The sequence below is a fragment of the Leptinotarsa decemlineata genome, unplaced genomic scaffold (assembly GCF_025532065.1).
Source record: "Leptinotarsa decemlineata unplaced genomic scaffold, Ldec_3_MD MMD2_tig00026354_RagTag_RagTag, whole genome shotgun sequence".
Taxonomy (NCBI): Eukaryota; Metazoa; Arthropoda; class Insecta; order Coleoptera; family Chrysomelidae; genus Leptinotarsa; species Leptinotarsa decemlineata.
Window position 1 is genome coordinate 1,310,935 of NW_027412702.1, and position 26,340 is coordinate 1,337,274.

General features: G+C 34.2%; 1 protein-coding gene across 3 annotated transcripts; it reads right to left on the reverse strand.

Annotated features, from left to right (window-relative positions):
- Nucleotides 1-7,075: 7,075 nt before the first annotated feature.
- LOC111505834 (uncharacterized) lies at nt 7,076-22,536 on the reverse strand. Of its 3 annotated transcripts, XM_023160709.2 has the most exons (6): nt 22,397-22,518; nt 20,934-20,972; nt 17,756-17,955; nt 13,078-13,345; nt 10,390-10,546; nt 7,076-7,225 (listed from the first exon to the last, which is right to left on the reverse strand). In XM_023160709.2, exons 4-6 carry the CDS (start codon nt 13,343-13,345, stop codon nt 7,216-7,218), a joined length of 435 nt encoding a protein of 144 aa, XP_023016477.2. In that variant the 5' UTR covers nt 17,756-17,955; nt 20,934-20,972; nt 22,397-22,518; the 3' UTR covers nt 7,076-7,215. The 3 variants fall into 3 exon arrangements, with proteins under 3 accessions (XP_023016477.2, XP_023016478.2, XP_074040249.1); XM_023160710.2 differs by lacking the exon at nt 20,934-20,972 and having other exon boundaries at nt 22,397-22,536; XM_074184148.1 differs by lacking the exons at nt 20,934-20,972; nt 22,397-22,518 and adding an exon at nt 18,137-18,356.
- Nucleotides 22,537-26,340: the final 3,804 nt, after the last annotated feature.

A 26,340-nucleotide genomic window follows, 5' to 3' on the forward strand; every position in this document is an offset into this window, starting at 1 on the left:
AAGAGGTATATTTTTAGTTGAGACTATTTTTTTGAAAAAAGAATTAAGTTCAAAACAAAAAAGTACAATCATCAAATATCAAAGATAAACGAGGCTCCCCAAAGCGGTTTGTTACAAAGCCAAGCCGACAATATTCTGCAGCCTAGCACTGCTGCTAGCACCACTGATGAGAGTTATAGCGGGTTGAAACAGCTCTGTCTGGTATTGAATCATAAATGTCTTGTATTTGAGCACTGTTTTTCAACTAGATATTTACCTTGCAGCGGAAGCTGCAATGGAAGACAGAGGACGAGTCGATGTCGAACTGACGGTCTTGGGAAGCCTGGTTTATTTGTGATATTCGAGAATTGTGTTCTCTATCGATTTCATAGATGGCGTCTACGTGAAGGAAGATGTCATCTATCCTACTAAGCTTATCTTTTGAGGACAGTTGAGTTCAGCAACACATGTATGCTTCATCCTAGCACCACTGATGCACCACTCAATATTATCAACATTTATGATGCACCGTTTGGAACCTTTGGATTAGTATTGAATATTACTGGAGTTTTTTCCCAACACCAAATCGTTATTTTTAACACCTCGACATGTGTTTCGATCACCAAGTGATCATCTTCAAAGAGGAAAATTAAAACTAGAAACTCAAGTTTCTAGAAGATTAAAACTAGAAACTCAAGTTTCTAGTTTTAATCTTCCTCTTTGAAGATGATCACTTGGTGATCGAAACACGTATCGAGGTGTTGAAAATAATGATTTAGTGTTGGGAAAAAACTCCAGTAATATTCATTATCAACATTGTTTATTTATTATTGAAGACGGGGCGTTTATTTAAGCTGATACCACTATTGCTATCTCGGAAATGGTAGGTCTCACAAGGATGGTTGAATGCAACATAATGGTATTCTCTGATAGATAAAATCACCAATAATTTCTGAGATATTTGCAAAAACCTGAAAATGACAGATTTTATTTTTTTGCTCTACCTTTTTTGTCTTCATTTTCAGTAATACCAAAAAATGACAAAAGGAATTTTTGCTTCATTTCATGTTTGTCATAATCTTGTTCAACCCATTTTCCAATGTGAAGTTTCGTTCAATGACATCCATCATCAATATATTTTTTAAATACGGACCTGTTTATTTTTTCGTACATTTTGGTAGTCATTGTAATTGTTAATTCATTAATATATTACAACATACCATCAACACATCATCAATATACTATATTTTTTTATTAAGATCTCGAATTTCCGAATGATACGGAAATCCATAGTTCGTGATATCGTTCATTGAGATCCTAAATACTTATATTCACTGAAATCCAAATAGATTCATGTCAGAGTTGTAAGAGAGCCCAATAATTTTTGTATCAATACCAAGCCACTCATAATTTTCAAATGTCTGTTGAAAATTTGTAGCTACCCAAAAATTTCTGTTTACAAAATGAGTATATCAACAAGGATTGACTATTAAAAATACTATATCGAAAGAGTCATAGATGATAGATATTCAGGATTAACATGATAACCGATAATTTCTTTTTTTGAAGTAAGCCATGAAATACATGGATGTGAATGTCAAGTTAATTGACGAACACAAAATAAAATAGTTATCGATTTTTTCAATGACGGAAAAGTGGTTATGCTTTTTGTTCATTCGATATGTATGAGAAAAATAATTTACGAAATTATGAACCCTTTGAAAAACCCTCCAAAAGAAAATGTACGGTTACTGAATGTGTTGGCAATAATATTATCCGCATTTTAGGTGAGTTCAAAACAGATTCACAATAATGATAAAGTGACATTCATTCGATTTAGGATTTGTGGAAAACAAAAAAATTGGGAACAAGGAAATTTCCCTGAGGAAGATTGCTCAAAATTCTGCCATAGCCACTACGTCTGTTCGGAAAATTTCAAAGAAAAATAAATTCAAGGCTTATCGAGTCAGGAAAGTCCATCATTTGCGTTTGACGGACTTGAACAGGTGGACAATTTTTTGTAGATGGATCATTAGAAAATTTCGCCAAAATAATGAAATTTGCAAAAAAATATGTGGTATGATGAAAATATATTCACCAATAACAGATGGTTGAACAGGAATATACATTATCACTGGTGACAAGAAAATTAATATTTCCATTGAGTAACCAATTTTCAAGAAAGATATAGTGAAAATGAAATTATTGGTCCCCACTTTTTTTAAACATCTATAACCGGAGAATTATACTTGGACTTCTTATCAGGGACTCTAATTGAGTTTCTAGAAGATTTGTCACTTAGCCTCATGACAACACGACGGAGCTCCACTACATCACAGGAGAATGTGCAGGGAGTTCCTCAATATAACTATGCCAGGAAAATGGATAGGAAATAATGGTCCTATTGAACGGCTATCACGTTCACCGGACCTTTCTCTTCTAGATTTTTCGTTGTAGGGCTTCATAAAAGATAAAGAATTCAGAACAAATTCTGAAAATATTGTGGAATTCAATCAGGAGAACCTCCATGGCTATCATTCCACATGTTAGAGAACTGTTACAAGGAGACTATTTCTAGAGCAAGTATTTATTTAGAAATGATGGAAGACAATTTGAACATTTAATGCGATATTGCGTGAGACGGTAACTTCAAAAATTTAACGGAGCCACTTCGTTATAATGTTCATTCTCTACGATTTATTATTTCGTTACATTTTTTTTCGCAACTGTTTCTTTTTCAAAGAGGTGTATTACGATAACATTTACTATGTGCTTGCAACGATATTCAGATATTTGATTTCTTATTGAAAAAAGAGTTAAATGATGGAATTTTGATAAAATCTATGCAGGTTCGTATCAAAGTAAAATATATTGATGATGGACTTCAATGGGTTGAAACAGACTAAGGAAAACATGAAATAAAGCAAAAAGTTCCCCAGTCTTTTGCAAATATCTCAGAAACGGTTGATGTTATTTTTCTCGATCTGAGAATTACCACTATTGTTTCCTTGAAAAGGGAACTTTTGTTCCATTTAACCGTTCTTGTAGGACCTATCGTTTTCGAGATAGCAATAGTGTTATCAGCTAAAATAACTCGGCTAATAGTCTTTGCTGACTAGTTAAGAACAAATCTTGAGAATCATTTGGGTGAACAGCAAAACGGAAGTGTACTCTCATTACACAAGTTATTTCAATTTCATCTCAAGGTTACATCATCGAAATATTGGAATAACTGGTACACTTTCGATCTGCTTTTCATCCAAATATTCCAAGTTTTGTGCATGGACCAGGATGGCTAATAGCTTGCGTAGCCCAGGACTTCATATCCATTATGGTACAAAGGGCGTAGTAATTCATCCATCACAAAGCCGATAACAATAGCGACAAAACTTTCCACTGATTACAGCTTCAGACTCTTACGGGTTTTTTGATAATTGATTCTGAAAACTCGCATATTGGTCTCGGTGCAATGTTCTACTGGTTATACTCCTCCAATATATCCTAAAAAGAGTTTTTCTACATTTTTTAATGCACATAACATGAGACTGATTAGTATCATGGCCTCCACCTTATGACCAATCAAGGACTTAGCTTCCAACACATCTTTCCTAGATGCGCTTGTGGGGACCTTCAGATCTGAATGTATCCAGGACTCTGATATTAGATTTATAACTCTTGACCCGGAGAACTGTATCCAAAAAATATCTCTTCTCCTGTTTTCGTGTAGTCTTCTGTGATTTTTTCAGAATATTTATTGATACCAGAAGTTCCTACGAGAGTATCTGGTAGAGTCTACCATGTACTGGGATTTGTTCGATGCAGTAAAGAACATTTTGTATTGATCCCATATACTGGATGTTTCACCTGTATACTTTATTGAGAAACTCATCTGATTGATCGTACATAATGGATTTATATCAAGATGTTGGTCATTGATTGGTTGGTCAATAGGGTCCCATTGCTGACAATACTTCGTTCACTCTCTTACGTAGTTCCAAGTAGAAAACTGGTGGAGATTAGGTATCAATCAGGTAGCAAATAACATTAGGAACAATAACAAAATACTAGAAATCAATTTGATGAACCTCGTTATGTAAGGAAATTATTCCTTCAATCTAGATGCATATCGAAATATTAACATAGTCCTAGGAATTAGTATGGCATATCCTGATGATGCTAAATTGGTTAGCGAATCGTGCATCGTCAGACAGTAATTTTATTCTGGCGTGGAAAAATGGGAATATGAATTAGCAGTGAATTTGTCGGCAGCTTATACATAGAGAAAAATGCAAAAATTTGAATATAAGTCATAACACAATTGAAAACAACGATTACTCAACCCATCTTCAGAAAAAGGACATGAATTGAATCCTAATAATTTTCACAAACTTCCCAAAAATAGTTGAGAAGCGGATCTAGTTACATTCCTGAAAATATGATGTACTTTCTGACAACTAGTATTACTTCCAAGAGAGTATTCTTACCCACGATTTTTTGGCCCTATGGTATTCCTTGGGAGATATAAGAATAGCATTTTCACAACTGAAGCTCTTTGAAAATCACCTCAAGCAACGTTCACGAATGGTAGATATAAATAGTTTTTTCGAGTAACCCAAGAACAATCAATTAAGTTGTTTAAAAAAAATCTGTTTTTCCGTTAATCAGCTGTCGCCCTCATACGAACGACAACTCTCAGTATTACAGTACCTTGTGTCACAAGGTACTGTATTAGACCTCTTACTATTTGTGCTATATATAAATGATCTATCTTTATCAAACACAACTCTTCTTCATGCCCGTTTCACCAACCAAGTTGGCATTTCCTTCATCTCCCACTTTCAAAATCTTATGGATTTTCAGTGTGAAGATTTCTGGGCATCCTTTTTAAACTGATGAGCAGAATGAAATGGATATACAGAAACGAACCCGTTCGGTGGTATATTTTCATATCTCCGTTGATATGTTGACGAAGACATGAGAGAATGACACTAGAAGACATGAAAAATGTATTGGTACCTACCATTATGAAATGAATATCAATTGAAGTTCGAAGAGCTATTGTATGTGGACTAGTTTACTTCGTGCACAGTTTAGAGTACCAGATTTCCTGAACATCTGTTATGAATTCAAACATGTTTAAATTCAGTTCATTTTGTTTTCTACTTCATCCAGACAAATAATCGTTATTAATTTTATTACTTCTTCATACTTTTCCTGAAAATCAGATACATTTTCAAACAGAAATCAACTAGTCAACCCTTTTATCATCTAGGAGCTCATAGTATTTGCTATCCTGGTGTGTTATTACTTTTATTTGATAAAAATGAGAAAAAAGTGATCTCAATTTTTTCCAATTTCAATGACCCTTTTTTGTAAAATAAAATTCAACCAATAATTTCTGAGTCCCCTGATATACTCATACAATCCTATATATTTTTAGGCATTTCTTCAATAATCTCGGCAGGCAATGAGTCATTTTTCAGGTCACAGCTTTTAGAGGCCGTTTTTAAAATATTCACAAAGAAACTCATATTCAATAATTCCGTTTGGTTCATAAACCGCCTCCATTTCGAAAAATATAAAAATAAGGCACAGGATCTTTTTATACTGCTTCTTATCTTCTATGATCTGGCGTGAACCATATTTCAAATAGATGTTTCGTTCAATCAATTCCATCAATACGGGTATCAGTATTTTCTCCTTCAATTTCAGGAATCACAAATTCAGATATGTACTTGTAGAATTATGCAATTCCCTGTGAAAGATGTCACAAAAGTATAGACCAACATTATTGGTATCTGGAACCCGAAGTGTTTTTCAAATACCAGCACAAATTCATATCGTGTATCAAGACACATGTTTTTGAGATGTTTCTTTTATACTCTTTTTCTTTCGATGCCAGAGAAAGGCAAATGCAATTTTATGTACTTGCCCTGAATTAGACATTTATATTTTAGGGTTTTCTATGAATACGTGTTTCCAATATTTTCATCAGCTGAAAAACAACTGCTTCATAAAAATGCTTCATAAAAATGAGTCGTAACAAAAACATGAAGGAATGTACAAGTATTTTCATCTACCTGCTAAATTCAAACAAAAAACATTCGAGTTCATATATGTTTTCAAATTCTACATACGAAAAGTATTTTTACTATTTGTTGGTATCTAAAATTGATGGAAGAAAACAGAAATTGAAAAAAAGTTGATGGTGAAATCCGAAGAACGAAACGTCGCATTGAGAATTATTTCATACCAGATAGCAACAAAATGAAACAGCATAAAAAATGCTTTCTCTTCTTCATATTATTTTGAAATGAAGCAGTAGAGCTAACAGAAAAAATCCGACAATTTTTGTTTCAGACTATAAGTCTGATTGAATTAAATTAAATTCTTGTTCAGATTCAGATACCTGAGTTATTTTCTGAATTATTAGAATCTCAAATTCCTGCTTACCCCGGTTATAGCTCGCAACTATTATGTCATTCAAAACAAATAATTAATTAGGGTAATCGAGTTTTTAATTGTGTATATGCTTTGTCTAATAGACCGAACTATCTTGCAATCGATATTATATTCCGAAAAATATTATTATTACTATTATAATGAAAGTATATATGCACTCAAACTCCTTTGCTGCCGAGAAGAATGGAAAATATGTAAAATTTCAATTTTTCCATTCGTTTACAAACTAATCTAGTGGAGCATATAAAAACATTTTCTCCTTATTACAATTTTGGTGAACAATTTGAATAATATTATTTATGTATTACATTTTGTGTTTATGAATACAATTCTAAAAAAATAATGATACAAATTCTTCCTTTTGCTCAAAAAAGTAAATAATAGTAATCTCAAGACCGCAAATTACGATAGTGGTCAATTCACGACGATATACTATTGTAAACATGATTATATTAACTGAAATATCAAATTCATTTCTAACTCATTTTGATAGTGGCATCGACTTAAGTGTAAATAGATATCTAAGGTCAATATCAGTGCTTACTTCTGCTGACTGATTGGGTTCAATGACTACAGTTTATGTAAACTATGCATGTCATCAACCAGTATTCGCACGTAAATAAAAGTTTTGAAATTAATCACATAAATTTTATTGAAATTTATACAATGAGTTCAGTGAAATTTTTTGACTAGTTTTACTATTGGTTTGCATGCAATTTCCATCGAGTTCCAAAACATTGTCTTTTCTATTTTTCTTCATCGAATCTTGGCTACTCAATAGTACCTAAAACAAAAAAAAACACTTGGAAACAGACTCTTCAAAAAAATAAAAAAGACAATTGTTCTCCAAAAAAACTAACTCTGGACTTCAAAATTTATTCTAATTGAAAACAACATCTCAAATATTTCTCATTTACTGGTTTACAATTGTCTTTCTTACTGTTTCATTTCATTTTTCTACTTCTTGACTTTTTTGTTCTCATATATATATTTTCATTTTCATCTCTTTTCTTTATAGTCCCCAAAATCAAAGTGTCAGACAAAAGAATCACTTTCTTCTACATTTCCAGTGCTTCCTTCATTGCAAGTTCTCAATCAGATTCATCAGACCCCTCTTTGACATTGAGCTTAACCAAAGTCTTCTTGAGATTTTTTTCTATCAGAAATTTTCTTTTCTTCACTTTGTCCTGCCACTTTTTCTTAAATTGTTCGATGTCAATTTTTTTTGGTGATGTCTCAATTTTGATCGATTTTTCAATTGAAACTTCTATATCTTCGGAGCTCTCTTGGCTTTCACACTTTGAATACAACCGCTTCTCTTCGGCTTCAAGAACCTGCATCCTTTTCGAAAAATCGAACAGAATCTTCAAATTCTTTTTAATTCTGCCCCCTTCCTCCATATTGTGATACATCTCTTCTATATTATCAACCTGCATCTTCTCGATATTTTTCATTTCCCACAAAATATTCGATTCCTCGTCGATGATGTTTTCATCATTTTTGACTAACATCTTCTTCAATTTGTCGAGTTGTTGAATGTTTGCTTGAAGTTCGTTATCTCTTGCCTCTTTCAATTTCGCTATCAAATCATTTCTAGTTTTTGCATAAACAAAATTAGTAGAAGCCAAGTACTCAACATATTTTATTTCTTTGCTCAATTCGAATTTTGTTCCCAAACTGAATTTTTCTTGAAAAGATGCCACTACTTGATTCACGACACACTGAAGTTTTTGAAGTCTGACCAACATTTTCGTGAATTCCTTCACAACAAATTTGTTATCATTATCTAAATACAAGGCGTAAACAATATTTTTGAGAGCAATTTCTTTTATGCGTTGCATTTCATGCAATTTACCCAAAAGGGCAATTTTGGCCTCACGATCATTTATCTTTTTTTCCATAATCAATCTTTTCCAATCTTGAACCGTAGAGGTCTTTATTTGCTGGATATTAATCAAATCATCATATATTTCATCATATTTTTCAAAATTCATATGTACCAACGCGTCAGTCTCGAATAAAAGTTGCGAAATTTTCTCTTTCAGTGTTTGTAATGGCATATCAATATTTCTCGTGGACTGAACTTGGCAGTTTTTGGCAAAATCTATCACTCCGTGAATTTTTTGTAGATTAGCTTCTTCGGAAGAGTCGTAATTAGTCAGAGTTTGGTCTTCGGAAGATTCGTAAACTTTTCTATTTCTGAACTTTCTACTACTCATTAAGATCGGCCTCTTATACCCATCTAATTCCATGAAAGGCAATCCATTATTATCTATTATTACTTTCGGTCGTATCTTCTGAACAACCACTTTTCGTTTATGATCCTCTTCAGATACGTCATAGTGTTTTTTTCTTGAAAATCTTCTTGATTGAAGTACTTCTCCACTATATCTATCTTCGGAATATTTTGGCATCCTTTGTCGTTTCTTCTGGGGTTTGTAACTTTCATTAGAATCATCGAATAGTCTCTCCAGTTTTCTCCTCAAAATTGCTTCTATTTCATCGTCATCAACCACCTTCACAATATACCTTTTCTTTCTAACTTTGTTTTCGCAGCCAGTATTATCACCTCTCATAGAATCCGACGTAAATTCTGGCATTTTAGTTTCTAAATTATTTTTTGTACGTCCCAGTCCTGTGTCCAATCCTTGAACACTTCTTTTATATCTTTTTGGCCTGAAAATGTCACCCAAAATATTTTCAGTTGGTCCGTCGTGATCAAAATCTCCTATAACGTCACTTACAAAGTTCAGTGTATTCTTTTTGAAGTTTTTACCAATGTCTCTGAAATATTTCTTGGTGCCTACTATTATTTTTGGAACAGTACCAACCAGAGGGATTGTTTTCTTGTTCAGGTCATTGAGACCTGAAAAAAACTTCATGGGAAGTGATAGTAAGTTGATAAGAGGAGACTGTGAAACTAGTGTATTCAAACGTGGATGTGAAGCAACGGTTTCTTCGCTACTCTGTTTACGGTTAAGTTTTTGCAACTCTTCTCTTATTGCCTTTCTGATGACTATTTCTCTAGAGTCATCTCTGCTCATCTTTCTAGACTTGGCAAGAATTATTGTTGGCTCGTAACTATCTTCGTCATCTTCGTCGTATATTTTTCCTTTGATTTTACCGACAATTCTTTCCTTTGCTCCGTAATAATCGTCTTCCTCAGAATATCCATGTTCGGCAGATTCTTCATCGCTGTCTCCAATTTTGACTTGGTAAAGCGGTAGTGAAAATTCTTCAGAATCAATGATAATAGACCTTTTTTCTCTACATACATCAGTGTCGTTTAAGCAGGGTATTTCTCTCTTTGATCTTCTGTGTGCATTCAATTCTTTCAGTTTCAATCTGAATAACAGTTTTTCAGCATTAGTCATCGTTTTTTCAGGTGAATTCTGGTCCGATTTTGAATCATCATCAAGAATATCATGTACGGTCATCTCCCGCAACCACTTGTTATCATTGATTGTTTTATATTCTTTTTCCTCTCCAGATAAAGGTGTCCTCATTTTAAGTCCTGCTATTTTCAACTTTTTGGATTCAGATGGTAGCTCTTGTAAACTGTCAATGAAAACTCCTGCCTCTCTTCTGAGGAAATCATTATGGATTGTGGACTTTTTCAAATGATTTCTTCTGTGAGTCGGCCCTAACAGTTTCGCCTTCAAATTGGCGACATTTTTTTTGTGTTGGTCTAAGAGTTTTTCCGGAAGGGTCTTCTTTGGAGGCTGCTTATACATTTTCTGTATTTTTTTATCGGGATGCGTGAGAGCCATAATATTAACTGCGTTTTTGATGGGATCTTGGATGAATGGTGGAAGCATATTCATAAAGAACTTATATCCATGATCCAAAAACGGTAATTGACGTTTTGTACGATAATGGGATTCCTCATGTTCTGTTTTCAAATTATTTTTAGATGGCAACAATATTTTCATTTTCGAATGTATGTACCTGTTTTCATGTAGCAACTGAATAGTGGGTGGTGGAGCACAGCCACAACATTTTTTACAGGAATGCCTCTCTCTTTGACAAAGAAGTTGTGGGCAATCCTTGTATACTGGGTTGTATCTATCTGTGCTGTCGATCAGTTTACGGAAAGCTGGGAATGCTGAAAAAAAATTAATTTTACTTTTCCATTTCTTCAGAAAGTATAGATACGAATGAAAATTTTCAAAATATTCTCCTTCAATACTACAAACTATTCCAATAGATTTATGAATTACTCTTTCTGAAAAGTATGTAGTGATTTCTCTATAGGTTTCATTATTTTCAACATTTGTAAGATGATGAAATGAGCCATAAATTTTTCAAATACGTATTCGTGAAACTGGCGGATAGAAATAGATTGACTGTATACTGGGTGCAGGAGTGCACCGTGCACCGTGTGCGAAACACGGTTCCTCAACTCATATATAGCCCCTGAACCAGCTGTGAGGGTTCCAAAGTCTCTGGTACGGAACCAGATCAAAAAGAGAGACTAGGAGAGACGGAAAACCTTCATAAAGGGGCTGACCGAGAAGAGAACTGAATAACTGCTTCAACGAAGCAGGGGTCGGATGAGAATTATTACAGGACTACTCACTGGACACTGACCATTGAAAGGACACCTGAATGAAATAGGGCTGTTCAACGAAGACGTCTGCTGCAGACAATGCAACAAAGGGATAGATACAGTTTGTCCTATTTTATGCAAATGTGAGATACAGTATAACAGGAGGTGAACAATTTATGGACAACCCAATTATATCCAGGAGAATATGATACACTTTTTTTTGGAAAGAAAGGTCTTGATACAAGACGGAAAAATAGAAACAAAAACCTATCTTTCCCAAAAAATCACTCTTTTCTTGAAATATACTGCATGCACTTCAGTATATTGAATTAGATGAAATATTCTTGAACCCACAAATCAAATCAAAATTTCCTATGAACATCGCAAAATGGAGTAAACAGATTGATCACTTCCCAATTGTCTCAGAAGATGCAGAGGAAAATAAACAAGTTCTGGAATTATCTTTCTCTCCCAAATTCGAAAAAACCACCATGAATATATCTGATTCAGTTTCAAGAAATTTAACTTCAAATTCCTCATTCCGTTGGTCCAATGATGGGAAGAATCATTGCATCCGTGATTACTGGAAAGAAAACAGCGGTGACGAAAGTATCACCAACAGCTACAACACAATTAGATCAGTGATATGTTCCTCAGTCAAAACCCTTGGGCTTAAAGGGTTGAAAAATATTGGCAACACCTGTTTCATGAACAGTGTAATCAATCCAATGTTTATTCAATACGAGATGGCTGTTGGAATATTGGAAAAAAGATGAGTACATGAAAGATATCAATATTAATATTTCTAGTTCGGAGGATGCTTTAATCGAAGCTTTTGCAAAAGTTATCAAGGAATTGTGGTCAGAAAATTCATCTGATAGAGCAGTGAACAGTCTCCTTAAAAAGTCAGATTCAGAGTTTTGCCCCTCGATTCATGGGTCATGCGCATTAATACGCCCAGGAGGTCCTTCGTTATCTTTTAGAAGGTTTACATGATGACGTTAATAGAATAATTGAGTAATCTAAACCGACCTTAACGGAGATTAACGAAAAATTGAGCGACAGCGAAAAAGCACAAAAGTCATGGCTAATTTATTTGAATACATATAACTCTAAGATTGTAGATAATTTCGTTGGTCAATTAAAATCCACGATGAAGTGCACACATTGTGGACCCTCATATGTAACCTTTGATCCTTTCTGGGATTTGTCACTCCCCATACCAGAAAGAACTAACCAACTGAGTTCATCACAGTGCTTGGATTTCTTCACATGAGAGGAAACTTTGGATGGACATGAAAAACCGACGTGTTCAAGTTGCAAAGAAAGAAGAAAATAGACAAAGTCTCTATCGATCCATGAGTTTCCCCATATTTTAGTTATTAATTTAAAAGATTTTCTCTAACAGAAAGATTTAGAGGCAAGTTAAATGTTGCCATCGAATTTCCTCTAGATGGATTAGATATGAACAATTATGCAGCAGATAATGTGACTCCTTGTCGCTATAATCTATATGCACTTTCGAATCACAGTGGGTCTACCTACAACGGACATTATACAGCATTCTGCAGACATCCTTATAATGGCACGTGGCACGGATACAATGATTCACAAGTGTCACCAATTTCACCAAAATCGCTTGTGAGTGGAGGTGCATACATCCTCTTTTATGAAAAGGAGAAAACGAGTTTGCACCTTTGAGCGTTTTGTAAAGTTATTTTTGAACTGTTCATTTTAATGTTATGTATTATCTAGTTAAATGTTTATAAATAATGATAAAATATGAAATAAACCTGGCAAGGAACCGATACAACCTAGTGCAGAACACAAGATTGTTGAAATGGGTTTCATGAAGAAAAACGCAATGAACTCTTGAGATTGCAGTGTTTTCCGGAGATTTGCAAGGAATGAACAAAGACAGTTCCGAGTAGTATAAAAAAAGGATGCCAATGTCTTCTACCAATTCATCTAAGTTTTTTCAGGAAGGTGTGGCCAAGAAAATCATATCAGTACAAAAATAGTATTCTTCCAATTCAATGTCATTCAACTGTATCTTAATGAAACTATATTTATAAAGAACAACTTACGATTGCTGGGCAAAACAACCCTGTCGATGGAGGCTTTCAGTCCTGACATGGGAACGCAGTTAGTGATATCTCCTCCAGAAACTGGGATAGGTTTTTGTACTGTTATTGGGTGAATGCCCAGCCCTTGTGCATAGGAATCATCAGTTCCTCCATTGGTAGAATCGTGTGAAGTTCCATGAGTTATTCCGTGGGAGAATCCGTGGTGAGAGTTATCATAAATTCCTTGATATGAAGATATGAAAGAGGGATTGTTGTAAAATGCTTGCATCTGAAAACGAAATGTGGTTTAACGATAATGTAATAAAACACTCAAATTGCCAATGATTTGAGATTGTTCTCAGAACCCTAATACTACTATTGAAATCTGAGAAACATTTTATGCAAATTGATACCTAAAATATTGAGATCATCAGCTGTTGACTCAAAAATCCTTTTCAGAAGTGAAAGATATCTAAGAGAAATGAAACTACTGAAACTATTTGAATGCAACTGAGTAAGGAAATTTCAGCAGAAAACTGTTCATTCACTGGTTGGAAAATGAATGCATGTGTTTTAGTTTCCCAAAATCATCTGTTATGGTAATGATGACTACATGGTTGAAAAGAGACTGGTAACCGTCCATAAGCTGTTTTTTTCCATCATTCAGTTCCATTGTCAATATCACTGGGTTAGAACAATGAAGAGTATACTTCTGTTTGACTATTTTCATTCAATATAATTCATGAAAACAAACCTTGGACAAACAACTGGCCGAAATAACGTATCATACAAGCAATTGAATTTGCAGTTCAAATTCTATGAAAATCATAAAATTAGAATATTTTTCTAGGAATTGAGGTTCATAACACTGCACTCTCTTTCAATTGTTGTCGTCTCAGGTGTTGTCTTTGTCAAACTAACCTGGGAGATCATAGCCCCTTTTTCTCCCTAATTGTGTCACATAATCAGTCAACTCCTAAAGTATATCCCACAAAAACACCTCTTGATTATAGCCGAGCTTCGAAATTCTTCAGGCGCATTTCATTAACCAAGTTGTAATCAACAAGGAATGATCTAAGCTGGATCCTACGATGGATATGAATTCGGTATGTCGTCATTGTTTTTTCAGTGTTCTGGGATTAATACAACATCATCATTTGCATATGACAGGAATCTTTTTCAACACTTTTAATTATGACTGGAAGCTTATCAAAATGACCTTCTTAAGATACTTCTGCCATATCAACACTTCAAATTTTGTACACTGATCTATACACTTCATTCGCCTTGTATATTCACTAAAATGTATAGAAATCGATTCCTATATTCCGAGTTTTCCTTTGAAATACATGACTGTCATTCATGATTTTCATTACCTTTTGGTATAAATTGCTCGTAGCTTCTCTAAATTAACGTCGATGCACAACTCATGAAGAAGTGAGTTATGAGGTATCTGTTGAATGGGTATCTATATTACCTCTTATTCATTTCTTCCTGCTTTTTTGTTTGAGATTCCTCCAATTTCTCCTAGTTTCAGCTTACTTTCTGTACTCTCTATATATCTTTTGATATTCATCAAGGACTGAAATTACCGGAGCCTCAAATTTTCTGTATTCGGTTTTGGAAGTGAAATAAATCATGGATTATTTCTATGTTGGTAACATTTTTATTTCCGTTCCTTTTCTCATTGGAGTTCAGCAATTGATACATTTCCTTGACTTAATTTCTTCTATTCGGGTAATTGTTTTGCTTGTTCCACTCATCCTTGCTCCATGTTTTTCCAGAATTTCTATTCGTTTCAATTATTGTTACAGCACCGTGGTTTTATGGAGTCTATTCATTTCATTTCTGTTTGAAATATGGATGCATTTTTATGATTAACTTTAGCACTTCTTGCTGCTGAATTCAACTTCTTCCTTCATACTACCAATTTCAATCAACACCATCATTATGAATATCGTGAAACACATTGTTTTTCAAATGAACTTGATCATTTTGTGAATGATACAATCATATTTTCCCATCTATTCTCCTGAACTCCGTCTAAGTAACTGATGCCTAGTTATTTGAAGGAACCACCTTATATCCTCATGAATTCTTTCGATTTTCACATTGAGTAGATGCTGCAAAAAAAACTTTGTTCTGCATTTCCAAATGCAGATCTTGGGAATGAAAATGACAACGTTCCACCAAGGTTTCTAACAGTTTCCACGTGTTCTTGACTAACCTCCTAAGTTGACTGTGGTGCACATGTCCCGAATGTCGGTCTCCGTATCAAGTATTTGATTTTTTTTTTTTAATTTTTTCATAATGTTCTGCTGTATTTTCAATGCTTGGCCGCGTAGTGCCAAAACGAGTGATTTATCATTAGAGTTGTCTGCCCCTCCAACTGATCGACGATTCATAGTCCAAAATGCGTGTCTGTCTAAAGTTGACAACTTCAGAATTTTGGGCTTGGTAATGAATGTCTTCTTTTTCTTTTTCCTTGTTACAGACTTTTCCCTTTTCCGTTTTCATAACTCATCCTGTACTTGTGCTGTCCACTAAAAAAACTCAAAGATATACCTCATCACCATTACTATGTCGTAATTACTTGATATTATTTGTTTTGTCCCTACACACTAAATATGTTTCAATTCTCTTTCGGTACCACCTATATCTCCTAATTACGAATGTGTATCCTTTTCAATGAGTGGCAGATTCAATAATAGACAATTCAATCAACCAATACTAACACAACAGGGACTTCCAAATTTTGACAATTGCTGACCGTCCCATAGACGGATATAGCATTCAACAACACGTGCAAATAATTAAATGGGTCTTCTGATCGGGCAACGTACCGCGTGTTCCGCCCATTTTGCGGTCGCCATTATCGTCCTACCGAGAGGACTATTCGCAATATGGTGGATACATTTGAGTCCACTGGTTCAGTAAACGATCGACCAACACTCGTACGTCGACGAAATGCAACATATTATGCCGTTCATCGCCGCTGTCTGTTAAAATTTGAAGGAGAATCCGATGCAATCGATTTCACGTCGCTCACAAGAACTCGGCCTTTCGTGACCTGGGCCTGCACCCGTACAACATTCAGCTGACTCAGGAACTAAACGACCTTAACTGAATGGGCTCATGAGCAGTTGGCAACTGACCCTAATTTTAATCGAAAAATCATCTTTAGAGATGAGGCCATTTCTGGATGGAGTTGTACGTGAACAAACAAAATTGTCGAATTTTGGACAATACCAATCCACATAAGATCCAAAAGCGTCCAATGCATCCCGAAAAAGTCACTCTTCGATGTGGATTTTGGGCTGGCAGCGTCATCGGTCCGTATTCATTTGACAACGACGTTGGCCAGGCCATCACTGTCAACGACGAGCACTATAGGTCGATGATTCTCAACTTCTTTCGACCTAAATTGGATTATCTGGAATCCAACGACATCTGGTTTCAACAGAACGGCGCTACGTACCACACAGCTCATACCACATTGAATATTCTGCGGTCCTCAAAGCCAAGATGACATATAATTTCACATATAATGGCATCAATTGGTCCTTCTAACGAATAAACACGTTTGATGATATCTCACACACACTTCGTTTTATTTGAATTCAAAGATAAGAAGCGCTGTACTTCAATAGAACCTTAGACTCTATGAATCTAGTACTTCGCCAGATCACATTCAGCTCCTTGGCACTATTGAGCTTACAACGACTCGATAAAAACCCCATACATTTTATCTCTATGATCAAAAATTAGGTGGATTTCAGATTTATATGAGCTTTAAGAATCAGATAAATGTGTAAAATAATCAACGAGCGAGAAATGTGGTTAGTACCCATGAGAATGAAGTTTGTCAACGTGACCCGAAAGCAAGCCATTTCTCGGGGGTACACGGGAATATACTTCTTCTATATCAAAACATTTTTAAAATTGATTCTTTTTTGAAGAATATTCTGAATGGAAGTAGTATCATTATTTTTCAATTTGTGTTACTGTACTCAGTTTCGAGTAGTTTGGAAATGGAGTGGTGGATTGAAAAATTAAAAACTGCAATCAGTTTGATTTGAATCGGACATTCATTGGCTTACAAGCCCAGAGTTCTACCAACCGCTCTACCATTCTACCGTTCTACTTACAAATTGATGTGATATATATTCCAGTTTCTAACCACACTTATTTTGTTATTCAATGACGAACTTGGGAAATAATATTTTCGACATATTTCAAATGTCTGGTGGGGTACACTTTCGATGTTCTGGTTATTATGAACTATGCGCCCGAGAGCCATAGAAAATGTTCTGGTTCTTTTTTTTTCTGTTAGAAACTATGTAGTTTGAAACGAACTCTAAATTCAATGATTGTACTTAACGTTCAAGAACATTTTGAAATAGATAGATTTCCGAGACTTACTTGCAAATGAAAATGATTAAACCACAATTGTTAAGTAATGAGTTTACTCAAATGTGATTGGTTTGTACGTGTGAGTTGTGGATCATTGCAATAGTCTATTTATCGTTTCTTACTGTCTGTAATCACAATAGGAAAACAATGATTCTTTCGTGAGTGGAGAGGGCTTGTTTTAATCGATCTCTTTTCTACAATTAATTCTATAATAAAATCGGCTCTCAAAGCCTTCACATTCACAAAATCAAAGCTTGGCAAAATAGAGTATGTATGTCTCACTTACGCCATATGAGTATTGACCTTTGCCACAGGACAATGGTGGAGTTTCTTCAGGGATTGCAAGCGGTTTCTGCACTTCAATTGGTAATGCGTTTGGATAATGAGGACAACTACCTATTCCATTTTGACACCTGTAAATTACCTTGATGGGTTGTGTCCAGGCGCACCATTTATTTCACCAGCAATCGTGAGATGTTTGGAGCACTGAAAAAAATTGTATCAGTGAAAGTGTATGTTCAAAAGTTTTGATCGACGGGCCCGTATAGGCGTCCTGTACAAGCACTTGTTGAAATAAAAGTAAAATATATTATCGAAATGTATCTGAAACGATATATTGCTTCATTTATTTTCCATTATTCTATTTAAACAACATATATTTTCTTACATTTTCTCTCGAGTCGAACAACAAATGCATTTGCGACAACGAATCATTATATATGTATGCATCATCAATACTTGACGAGATAAAACACATTTTTCATGAAAAATTTACTTTAGTAAAAAACTTTCGAAGAAACTCGACATTTGCGTTTGTTCGTATGAGAGCTCTCACGAAGTACATCGAAAAGAGTTATGCAGATGTGAGTGATCGGCAATTTCTTACATTTTAAGATCAATTGATGACGTATTGATATCGTTTGAGAAATGACATTCTGACATTTTCTACCGTTTGTCTTCAATATCACGGTGATTGAATTTCATTCCGTAATTATGAATTGGGTACTTTTATTTTTTGAACGGATCAACTCAAAAAATTGAAATTTCGGACAATGAAATTAATGCATGAATACTTTATTTTGAAGTAAAATTGACAGATGAAACTTCCAAGGTGGCAACTGGGCGCTATCTGGGGAAAAAATTAAATGGAAAGGTGGGTCTCGTGATACATCATTTTGAAGCTCCAGACAAATGCTTCACAACCATAGAATATAATGTCAATATCTTCAACTACTACAAAATAGCGAAACTTTCAATAATTGTCTGAATACATTGACATTTAACTACATAATATGAGGTAACAAGCTTGAGTGCAGTTCAGAAGATGCTCGAAATGGTTGCCTTGAACTTCTTGACATATGAACAGCCCATTCGATATTTCACGACGAACATTTTCGAACACAGTAACGTCATTATCTATACAAATATTTATTATTCTCTGCCGTATATCCAATATTGAAGCAGGTTAAGTTTCATACACCTTTTGCTTCGAATACCCCCATAAAAAAAAGTCCAAAGGTGTCAAATATGGCGAGCGGGCTCGCCAATCTATAGGACCTCGACAGTCAATCCAACAATCGGAAAAAGTTGTATCCAAACAGTATTTTCCAGAATATTCAAATACAGTTAAATTTTGATCAACAAATAGAGGTCCTACAATATAGTTTCCCAATATTTTTGCAAACCATTGATTTTCTCTGGATATTGGGTATGTGTTTCCCGGAAAACGTCAGGGTTGACGTCACTCCAATAACGGTAATTTTGTCTGTGAACATTGCCATTTTAAAAAAATGTACAATCGTCACTAAAACAAATATTGTTATGATTTCGCAGAATTCTGTTCTTCGATCAGGGTCATCTTCAGTTAATTGGTTAATTGGTCTCCACACAAACGTTCGCGACGGAATAAGTAGACTGTTCAGGATTTAATACCATCTCACTAATTATTTGCACTTGCTGTTCAGGAATGGACGGATGACCTGGGTGGGGGCTTTTTGTTATATACACTACCGGTAGTTGTAAATTTGGATGCAAGTTCCCTCAAATATTTTCTACAGATAGGGCGATTCGGAAAACGTCCATTGAAAATCCTTTCGGTCTCGTGAAAGTTACGCATCGCACCGTGAATAAAAATCGCTTAAATTTTTTCTTCCAATGGACGAAAATTGGCCATTTTAGGGATTGTTGAAGTGGTACCTTTCTACTAGTAAAACCGAAAACTAAATGAGAATATTCTAACTTGAATGTTTCGCCATTTTGCAGTAGGTGAAGATATTGACTTCATATTCTAGGGTTGTGAAGTATTTGTCAGGAGCTTCAAAATGATATGTTACAAGACCGTTCTTTTCATTTATTTTTTTCCCAGATGGCGTCCAGTCACCATCTTGAAAGTTTCATCTGTCAATTCCACTTCAAAAATAAAGTATTCACGCATTAATTTCATCATCATTTCATTCAAAAAATAAAAGGAGGAGAGGACATTAAAGAAATGCACTGTATTTTTGACATATATCGAATTTGAAATATGCAGTATGAAATTCTATCTATTCGCAGAGTAACTGACCGAATGTGAAATTTGATAATTTCATTAATAAAAGGTTAGGTTGTCGAAGTAGTAGCCACGTCGTTAGATTTCTATTACTTTGTCGATTTTTGGATACACAAGTTGATGATGCATGTTAAAGATCCGTTGACCGTACTGTATACTTCTTAAACTTCTTCATTAAAAAATTAAAGACTCTTCTGAAATATAAAAATGATTTATTCGGAAAATCGTAATGAATGGAATTGTTTTATTCATATATCATATTCATTTCATGTGCAAATTCAGTTCTTTCGAATTGATAAATTATTTTGGTATATCCCTATTTATTTCCGTGATATCATTTACTAAAACTATAGCAAAGCAATACCATATGACAAATAATTTTTGATGAAAGTAATATTGTATTTTTCTGAATAACTCAGCTGCTTCTTGATGAAGATTCATAGTATTTTCACAAACTACACCGGAAACGTAGTGAATAGCTTATGTATGTTATTCACTACGAAACAGCTATATACTGTGACAGCAAAACAGGTCGTGATATTTTTGGAAATAAAGTTTGTGAAGACCAAATCGATTCCGGAGTAGTTTGTAATATTATTATTGTTTTAACTGAGAATTTCGAACTGCATGGAATATTTTTCTCATATTTTTTGGATAGCAATGATATGTGTAAGTCGTATCTAATTCCCACGTCAATTTCAATCCAGATTGTAAATTAATGTTGAGAATTTTCGAAAATGAATATGATTTTTCATCAACAAAAGGTCCGTCTATCAAAACTTTTGGTGAACATTCATTTTGATTTATTCGCCATCAGGAATGATTTGAATAGTTCATCCGCTATCGGACAAATTCCGAATTGAACTAAAAAAATAATTCCATTTGACGAACGTTAACAATTAGAATTGAACCTTACAGAAGCCGCAGAGTGGCATTCATGATGGAGAAGTCTTCCCTAAAAATAGATTATCATTAGAATTTGTTCAAAAGAATTCATTCAAATTTTTCATAATTCATTAAATGGAGTTGGTTCAAATCAAAATGTGGGTGTAATGGGAGGAATATGGCTTTTGTTGGTACCAATTAGCCAGAAATTATTTGAGAAAAAAAAAATCTGAATCATTTACAATTCTTTCTAGTTTCCACAGTAACTGATATGAAAGTCAGTGGTCTCACCAAAAAATGTCAATGAATAATCAATTCAACGGTTGTAATATCTTACAGAACAGAAACCACACAATAGATCACCCCCTTGATGGTGTCATTTTTTCTTCTGAGAATGGTTATTATATTCCTTTAAAGTATACTGATAAACTATTTATTCCAGTTTCATTTATTTTCTCATAAAAGTGTACTCATAACTAACTTAGAGTTCTAGGTTTAGTGTTATCAGTTCCAAGAAAATTCTACTAGGATTCATGAAAATTGTCTGTTTTGATATCAAAAAGAACTAAATAAAATCATTTCGTCAAAGTCCCAAAGTCGTAATTGAGAACTGAGAAGTGAGAATTTTCAAATTCTCACTTCGATGAAAATATACTAAAGAGTAAAAAATATATTTGAATCGTTTCAATATTTTTTGTATATGCTGCTATTATTCTAGATACGGTTTGATATTGTGTGTTATTGCATTTGATTCATATTCAAATGAAAACTTCAACTAGCTAGAAGTAGAACTTCCCATCAGAAAGATGGTACTTTCATATTCCATAACATATATAGGCATTTTTTCAATAAGAAATTATGACAAAATTTATGCATTTTTTCGTTTGGAATTCATTCAAATACGGTATTATTTCTTGTGAAAATTGAAGCTTTGTCACTAACTCAGTTGAAACTTATTCCAAGTTCACGAATAAAAATAGCTTTCAGATCATTAGAGCTCTGTAAAAAATAGAGCGAGCTTTTTGAAAGTTTGACTATGTATATAGTTGTGGAAAAAAAAGAACCGTGTGATCAATACTCGATAGGAATTCATAACGTATCTAACAAGACTTTTTTGTGATATTTCCATAGAATATTTCACAAATTCGCAACACGTATTTTATAATTCTGCTTCCTAATAGTGAAGATATTCTATAGTAAAACATGCGTTGTGATTTTAAAAAATTTCAAGAAAATGTTGTTAAATATATTCATTCAACTTTAATTTTCCTTGACAGGTTAGATGCAAATTTGAACCCATCAGAAACCAACCTGAAAAATGGTCTCTGCAAGGAAATATTTTAATCGATTGGAATTTTCAGAAAGAGTGCTTCAGAAAACGAAAGATGTTCTTTCATTAGATTCACAAGTGTAGAATGAAAAATTAGGATAGATTCTCTGTTTCTGAAATATCGTTTATTTTCTCGGAACACTCCTTATTAATTCAGTACTCACTTTCAAACATCCACAGTCGGCTTCTACGTAGGCCAGTATGGCCAACGCAAAAACAATGAAAACTTTCATAGTAACTCCCTTTAAACTCTCCCCCACGAAAAACAACTGAAACGGGCTAAAAGTGGTTTTGGTTTTATATCGTTTTTTATATACTTTATTTATAATTTAGAGTGCAATGACAATCCTAATGTCGTGTTGAAAGAGTTCATAATATTTATGAATTTTATTCACTTCTTCGTAAACAACTGTTCGTAGTATATTTTTGTGGCATTCTAATAACCGAAATCAAACACAAATAGGTGTAATTCTTCTGAAGTAGTGTTATAGAAGCGAGGTTGATAGTTCAAGGGCAATTTTTATTCTATTGAGGGAAGCGCTACTCCCAACTATAAGTGGTTGACCACTCAGAGGAAAGCGAACTTCACAAGAAATGATATATCTGGACAAATAGTCACAAACGATTTTTAAAATATATCAAAGTGAAAGCGCAATGTTATATACCAAACAGTTGAACAGCACCACAATAGTTTGAGTGCAAAACTGATTTCTTCGATAGTAAAAAACGTTTTTTTAAAACAAGTTCCAGAAAAAAAATGTGATATTATCTTTTAAATAAAAGACAACATATTCTTTCTCAGAATTACTTATGTTAAACATTGATACCAATTTTTGGTAATGTGTATCACGGGTTCGACGCTTGTTTTCATCACTCCAATGAAAATGGACATTGCGATTGAACTTTCATCTGTCCAAATGATTTTGACACCAGTCCTATTGTCGAAACGTTTTTTCCTCAACAACAATCTACAGAGTCTAGATTAATAGACGAATTTTGTATGGACGATATTTGTATTTTCGATAATTGTTTACGTTTCGATATACATGAATGTTCTCAATTTTTCGTAAGGAAACTTCTCCATCAATGTTATTTTCATAACTGACTTATCCAAGAACATCAGCATCATTCTTCTTCGCAATGATGCATCGATTTTAGCGACCCGCAGTTTATGAAATAACCAAATGTTTGTGGGTTTCTTTCCAGTTTTCTGAAATAGGTTTGGTTTGGTAATCTATACACGCTCTGAGTATAGCTCAAAACATCTATCAATTCGTTCTCGGTAAATTCCATACTTTTCTGATATCATCTGCACGCGGCTGATTGATTCGCTTGACAAGTCGAATTTGGAACCTCTGGCATGAAAACACTATCTGCGCCAGAACAGAAATGCTTTTTCTCAACGCGTGTTAGTTAGCACCATCAGGAGATGACTAAAACTACTTCTTACAGGTATGTTAATGTTTTCATACGAATCTAGACAAATCATAATGAGGGTCATTAAATCAATTCCTATTATTATATTATTGTTCCTATTATTCTCCTGTTTCTACCTGCAATTGAGGTCATGTGCGAAAAATGGGTTATTAAAAATAGGACCTTCATTACCATTCAAAGATCTCATTCCACATTTTTCGATTTCTGAATTTGAGAAGGCATCTGAAAACTTGTAATCGTATATTATTGTCAACAATTTCGAGCATTTCCCGCTCATTCTGTGATCGTTCTCTATGGCATCTTTTACAGAACACTATACTTCCTTGGTCTATGGAACCCAATGTATGAAACATGTTCCTTGTAGCGAGTTATTGTAGTCCACTTAGTTTGACCAACATATGCATCTTATTTCGCAAATCCCAGACTGCTACTTTTCCATCTTCTTGTCTTTGGGGTTGCTCAACACTTGTTGAAGTGTACTACAAAAGAAATCCAGTGTTGCTCAACATTCCATAGAGAACGGCCACAGAATAAGTGAGGAATGCTTGAAATTGTTGAGGCCGATAAGACAACAAGTTTCAAGATGCCTTCGAAAGTTTAGATATCGAAAAATGTGGAATGAGACTTATGAACGGTGATGAACATCCTAATCCTAATAGCCCATTGTTCTGATGAGGAAAGAGTTTTTTCAATTATTTGATTCACCTGAATAGTTGGCATTGAAATTCTGACATCATAATATCTTTCGTTTAATAAAAATCTCGTGTTTTTAGGCATGATTCATTGAAAATTATCTAACGAATCAATTCCGAGGTGAACATGATTCTTCAACACCCTTCAATGAATCGTTACAAATTTCCTATTTTTTTTGCATCGTGGTCCCACTGCGAAACATCGCGTCGACGCTATCATGAAACTTTCTTATTCACTCAGAGAGTGAAAACTATTAATCACGTCAAGTGTGATACATGGCGAAAGATATACACAGTTGCAAAGAAAAAATACTTGTCCGTATTTGAAAAGAAAGTTGGACGTGACCATCATTGAACGAAAAATCTCAACAAAAATATCATGACACCTAAAGAAAGTGTCCATGAAATACTCAGGAAGTTCACACCTGCATTTTTTATACTATTAAAAATGAAAGTTCTGTACCAAGGAAACCAAAATCGACAATTTTTATTTTCTTCAAACATCTTGACAACGCCTGATTTCGATTTGAGTACACCGTTTGACTTGACCTTTGAAATACACAATTTTTTTGTAATTTAACCGACCTTTTTTGAAAGCTTTAGAGATTCTAATGTGGTCCGCTTAAAGAAATATGTGTAATAAAACGATTTTGGGTAACTGTAGTAACTTGAGGTCACCTTTTCCAAGATGGTTACTGTAATCGTTTTCATTACTTCTATAGGGTTGAACAATATGGGATATTGATGTTTACTCCATTAGGCCGATGGCATGGTTTGCTATATGTCAGGTCACGGCTCGAACACTCTCATCATGGGTCAAATTCCTTGTGAAGCGTTTCATTTCAACCAAACAGCAATAGTTGATCAGGTATCTGACGTTTTTATTATCGAATACAACTGGGTGAATCAAAAAAGTTGAAACCTGTTCAACCATCAGTAGATACGCGTGTTAGAAAAAAATATGAATAGCATGAAAATGATCAGTCGTTTCAAGGTACAGAAAATGAGATGGGGTGAATTTTAGGGGTGGAAAACAAGTTCTCATAAGTTCCACTCGAAATAAAACTTTCATTAAAAAAAAACTTAACATCGTTTGTATATTATGATGTACTGTTTGGAACCTTTGGAGTAGTAATGAATATTACTGGAGTTTTTTCCCAACACTCCAGTAATATTCATAGTTTGTATAAATCATTCGTTCACATGACCTCAAATTTTCCGAGAAAATTTGAAAAATCCGTGTTGTGATGTTTTTTTTTCTACAAAAATCATTTGTTTTCCAGCATTTTTAGGTAATAAAACTTTTGGCTTTCTGCTTCTCCATCTTTATACAAAAAAATGTGAGAATTTTCCGAAGAAAGAAACAAAGGAAGAAAGCAATCAGTTTCTCTGACCCTATACAAAGATACATGGATCATGCAAAGAAGCAACTTTCAGACACAAAATGGAAGACAAGCTTTCTCTTGTTGAACATATAACATTTTATTTTGATGTTGAAGCTGAAAAATACCATATTCAGTGAAAATACCCCCATATAGTTTGTACAAAGTTCACATCCCTAGATACTTTCTGCTCCTAAAATTCATCCCATTTCATTTCTCTTAACTTGCATAGACTACATGTTGACAACAAAATCATTATACATAACATTTGAGGAAAAAGTAATTCATTGAAACCAATATTTTCACTGATGAACCTACTGGAAATCTGAAGTGAAAATGAACCCAATTCAAAAATTTCAAAAAGTGGAAACCATCTTCTTCAAATCCAGTATGGCGATACCATGCCCTGATCTATGAAAATATTGTTGAACAACTGGACAAAGTGAGAAACAAAAGGCGAAGTTTGCTTGGTTCTTAAAAAAAATTCAAGAATTGAAATGTTCCACCAATTAACATACTTTCCATTTATTTTCATCACTGTAGTTTTCAACTTTATCTAAAAAATTCTCAATAGGAAGTGATATTTTCGAAGCATTT

Bases quoted from the DNA above. Each gene is read 5' to 3' on its own strand.
- LOC111505834 (XM_023160710.2), bottom strand. From the start codon at position 13,345: ATGCAAGCATTTTACAACAATCCCTCTTTCATATCTTCATATCAAGGA. The intron at 10,547-13,077 runs GTAAGTTGTTCT...ATTTTTTTTCAG, and splicing joins GGTTGTTTTGCCCAGCAATC to CATTCCCAGCTTTCCGTAAA.